The sequence below is a fragment of the Charadrius vociferus genome, unplaced genomic scaffold (genome assembly GCF_000708025.1).
Source record: "Charadrius vociferus isolate BGI_N301 unplaced genomic scaffold, ASM70802v2 scaffold56, whole genome shotgun sequence".
NCBI lineage: Eukaryota > Metazoa > Chordata > Aves > Charadriiformes > Charadriidae > Charadrius > Charadrius vociferus.
Window position 1 is genome coordinate 1,567,151 of NW_009649057.1, and position 4,674 is coordinate 1,571,824.

General features: G+C 51.4%; 1 protein-coding gene across 1 annotated transcript in view; it reads right to left on the minus strand.

Moving 5' to 3' along the window:
* Positions 1-812, minus strand: part of COL27A1 (collagen, type XXVII, alpha 1) — a 164,690-nt gene extending 163,878 nt beyond the window's left edge. The window contains exon 1 of the mRNA XM_009888040.1: positions 236-812. Within this exon, the coding sequence (XP_009886342.1) occupies positions 236-291 (56 nt within the window). The 5' untranslated portion in view covers positions 292-812. The remainder of the gene's footprint in view (positions 1-235) is intronic.
* Between the last annotated feature and the right edge of the window lie 3,862 nt (positions 813-4,674).

Below are 4,674 nucleotides of genomic sequence, written 5' to 3' on the forward strand. Positions count from 1 at the left end.
TCTCTTTCTCTCCCAGCCCATTCTCCTCTCCAGCCCGGGAGTTTTCACATCGTCCCCTGGCAGAAGGAATGTCTTCCTCCCCACACACACCCCCCCCCACGCCATCCCCAGCCACCCGGGAGCGGAGCTCCCCTCCCCGCAGCCCTCCCGGGATCCCCCGGTTCCCCGGGCACCCCCATCCCCGCCCGGGATACCCCTTCCACCGGCGCCGGGAGAAGTCGGAGTTTGTACTCACCCCCTGCCTGCTGCTGTAGCTCTGAGTCTGGAGACCGGCTCTGATTCCGGCTCCATCACGTTTAGTGCATTGTCTCTTTCGGGCAATTTTTGCGGCAATCCATCAGAAAAAGGGGGACAGGCCGGTTTGTGGGTACATCTTTCCCAGGAGCTCAGCTCTCTGCCTCTCTAAGGGGCTCAGCTGTGTCAAAGACACCCCCTGGCCCGGACGGCTCACTCCTTCCTCCTTCTCTTCTGGGTCCTTTTGCTTACACAGATCTTTTAATCCCATTTAACTCCCTCTCGGCAGACTGCAATTACCTTGGGAAAAAGGAGAGAGAACAGAAAGTACACGCTAGGAAGCCAGGCTGGCCCATGGTCGCTGGATTTCTTGCCTCTTTTTTTTTTTTTTCCTCCTCCTTATTAATAGTACAATTTCTGTGATCTCTGGTTTCCAAAGTCCTTGATTTAAAGTGTTTTTTTTTTCTTAGCTGTTACTTTTTTTTTTTTGGTTGGTTGGTTGGTGGTTGTAATTATTATTTTTATTTGCAGTGCAGATGTGCCTCCCGCCCCCCCAAGGATCTCTCCTCTGGACTTAGAGAGAAGAGGAAAAGGCAGATTTTGAGAAATGAAAATTATTTAAGGATGTTCCTGCTGCCTCTCTCTGCTGCCCTCCTCTGTAATACCGAAGCACTTACAAAAAATAATACAAAGTAAATAAATAATTAAAAAAAGAAACTCTTTCGGCCAGAAGAGCTGCCGAGAGGCAATCAAAGACCCCTTCCAGGCTCCCTGGAGGAAACGCACAGGCCCCTGGTCCGGGGGAGGCCACTGACCGAGATCGCTGCTCCTCTGCACTCAACTGCCCGGGGGGCCACGAGCCCACTTGCCCAAACTGGCTTTGACCCACCTCACCATGGGCTGGCAAAGGACCTGCATTATAAGGTACCTGACACGGCTTTTCCCTGCGCTCAGTGCTTGGCGGGGGCTGCGGGGAGCATGTGGAGGGGGCTCAGGCTCGCAGGAGAAGCCCCCCCCGCCCCTCCTCGCCTTGCTCCGCTTCCACGGGAAGGGGGGGACACAGGGGATTGGGTGTGGGGCATCCCCAGACCCCCCTTCTCCTCCCACCACCACGTGATGGAAGCTGGACCCCAGGAGCGCAGGGAGAGGGGAATGAGTTTTCTTACGCAAGGTCCAATCCCAAATCCACTTTGCCACCTCCCCCGGGGGAGAGGGGACTTCTGCATGTGGATAAACCCTGCATCCCTGTGCCCCTTCCTCTCCCAGCGTCCCACCGAGCCGGGACCCAGCCACCGCGCACCCCCCAGGGTGACAGGCAGGTCCCTCTTGTCCACACCAGGACGCAGCAAACCCTTCAGCTCTATGGGATTGCCTGAGGCAGGTGAGAGCAGCCCACCACACCGAGCGCTCCCACCTCCTCCCTGCACCCCTGGGTGCCCCCCGGGCCCCGCTCCCTTCCCCTCCCCACAGCATCTCTGCCTTCGGGCACTTACTTTGCAGCGAGGCGAGAGGCTGTGCACCGTCTCCTCGCAGCCTCGCACGCGTTGGCATTCATTTGTCCCAGCAGCTTACGGTGCGGCAATTTCTACTTCTTATAAAGTAATAATAATAATAATTAAAAAAAAAAAAGGCAAAAGGAGAAAAAAAAATAAAAAGATTAAAAGTCCCCCAAGCCTCCTTCCTCCCTCCTTGCCCTTCGCTCTCAAGGTGTCTCCTGCGCTGGCAGCCCAGGAGTGCCTGCCGGGCTCGCTGGCCCTGGGCGAGCCAAGGCTTTCTGGCAAGCCCGAGGTGCCCCCGGGCTCAGCCGGTAATCCCGCCCCGGGCCGGGCGCGGGCAGGTCCCCCTCGGGCCGTCGCTCCGCTCTTGGGGCATGGATGCTGCAGGGATCCAGGAGAGAAGAGAGGTGGGGACCGGGCGCTGGGAGGGACATGGATGTGAAAGAGGTGGAAATTATAAGGCTGCCCTTGTCCTTTTAAATAGCTGCAGCCAGGGGACTCCGCCGGCTGGCTGGGGTGCCCCAGGTATCCGATTTCAGCAAACATCGGCTAATGAGCAGAGATCCAGCCTCCGAGGGGCAGGAGCAGGGCTGCTCTGCAGGCGGGGGGAGGCAGGGGGGCACCCCGGGCACCCCAGCAGCAAGGGATGGAGCTGCAAGTGAAGAGCTGGCACGGTCGGTGCTGCTCCGGGGTGGACAGGCTGCAGGTCCTCGGGTTGTGAGGTCTACGGGGTGAAGGACAAGTCCTGAGAGGTGCTGAGCATCCAGCACGGGTCTGGGCATCAAAGCTGAGCCACCCCAGGGTCTCGCTCCACAAAGGCAGGGGCCGCATCATCCCCTGAGACAGGGGGAAGGACCAGGCAGAACTACAGCAACTCAAACCTGGATATGGGCACTGAACTTAAATGCTCCCCCATGGAATGAATACAGCCGCAAATAGGATCGACATCAACCCACCAAGTACCTGAACTTGAAGGTAGAGGGGAATGATGTTACGCTCAGAGCAGAAAATTCAAGGACCCACTGGCCTGACTCAGCAAAGCAGGTTTTACTCAAAAAACTGACCTCAGAATGCGGCCAAAAATTAAGGTTTCCACCATAAATCAGATCTCCCGTACATATGACGTCTTCTGTTACCATGCATGCTAAGGACTTCTTTCCTTTAATACATATATTTGACTTGCGGTTTTGCATCTCCCAGTTTCTATAGGTATAAGATTTTATGCATACCTTTGCTCTAAAGTGTCTGCATTTTGCTTCCTTGCTTGCTGCAACAGAGGAAGCTTTAAGTAACAATAACAAAAAATGTGAAACAAGCAGTGTTATGACTGGGGCAGATAACTAACAGCCTCACAGCCCACTTTCCTCAAGAAAACCTTTTCAGAGGAGTACAGCTAAGTTACACATCCAGATACTCGTAAGAAACCCCTATGCACACACAAACCTGTCTCAAATCCCTCTGTAGGCCCAGGAGCTTAGATGACCCATCCAGATCAGCTTTGAGGATCGGGACTTTAGGGACCAAAGGCAGTCACATAGCTTGTCAGAAATCACACAAAATCTCTATTTTTCTTAGCTATTTTTTCCCCAGCTGTTTTTTCCGTGTTTCTCAGTCACGCACTCCTCACTGAAGAAACATATTCTAGCCAAGCCTAAGCATTTAAGATAAAGCTTTAAACTATTTAAAAAAAAAACAACCAAACCTTCGCAAAGAAGCACGTGGAAATTCCTGTGCTGCTGAACGCACCTTGTATCCTCCTGCTCTTTTCTACCTTTTCTCTCTTCCAAAAGCAGCAAGTATTGAGTAACCTTCCTTCCCTCCAAAAAAACCCCTCTGCTCTACCCAGAAAAGAGGAAGGCCCCGGCTTCCCCGAGCCAGGGACGGAGAAGAAAGCAAAAAGATGTGCTGCATCTTTTTGCAAAGGCGAATGCCAAGGGGATGCCTACGGGTGGCTGGAAGGGACTGGCAGTGCTTCAGGTCCGCAGCACTGCACCAAGGACCACCGTAAAACACACCTAGAGCCCCATCCTCAAATAGTTGACACATTCTTAACTTTGCTCAGTTGAACACTTTCAAACCAAACACATGTATAAAAGCTTTTCTCGCATGGAGACATAAATGGAGTTCGGCAGTAGGAAAAAGGGAATTAGTTTAAAACAAAAGGAAACCCAACATTGCTGAAGCCAAGAGTAGCGCCAAGTGAATTCAGGTTCAAAAATTAGACCTCATTCTTCAAAAAGAGAAAAGCCACAACATATGATCTGAATAGAAATATATTTAGCAGATTTATTTTTCTTCCCTTCCAAATTTAAATAGAAGCCATTTTAAAACACTAAATAAACTGAAGTAAATCAGCACAGCAGTGAAATGAAAAATAAAAAAAAGAATTGGAATTGACTGTTCTAGTTTAATTAGCCAAAATAAGAAAAGTACAGGGGAGGAGGAAATGCCACCGCACACCACACAACATTGGGAACAGGGAACAGAACACTTGCTTTTGACAAAATGCACCTCTCCAAAAAAGCAGCGTGTCATTACTGCCTGAATAAATACAGCATTTAAAATATTCCTCCGTATTTAGCCACTTTCCAGAAGAATCAGTACCCACCTCTCCTCAGCATCCCCTAGCTCGGTTAAGCATCAAGGCTCTTATTAATATAATTTTGCCTCTTTGCTCCTCTTGGAAAACCAAGCGTGAAGGCATCCAGGAGCCATGGCGAGCAGGAGGTACAGCCGGGCTACATGACTCACGGCGCCCGGCTTCAAGGACCAGAGGAATCCCAGACACTAACCCACGCGTACCCTCCCAGTTTGGCTTGACCTAAAGGACAACACCGAATTACAGTTTCATCATTTTTACCTTTGCACAAGTCAGAAAAGTATCCTGGATCACTCACTGCCCCCAGAACTCACAAGGAATTACAGGGATATATTCGGATATGTT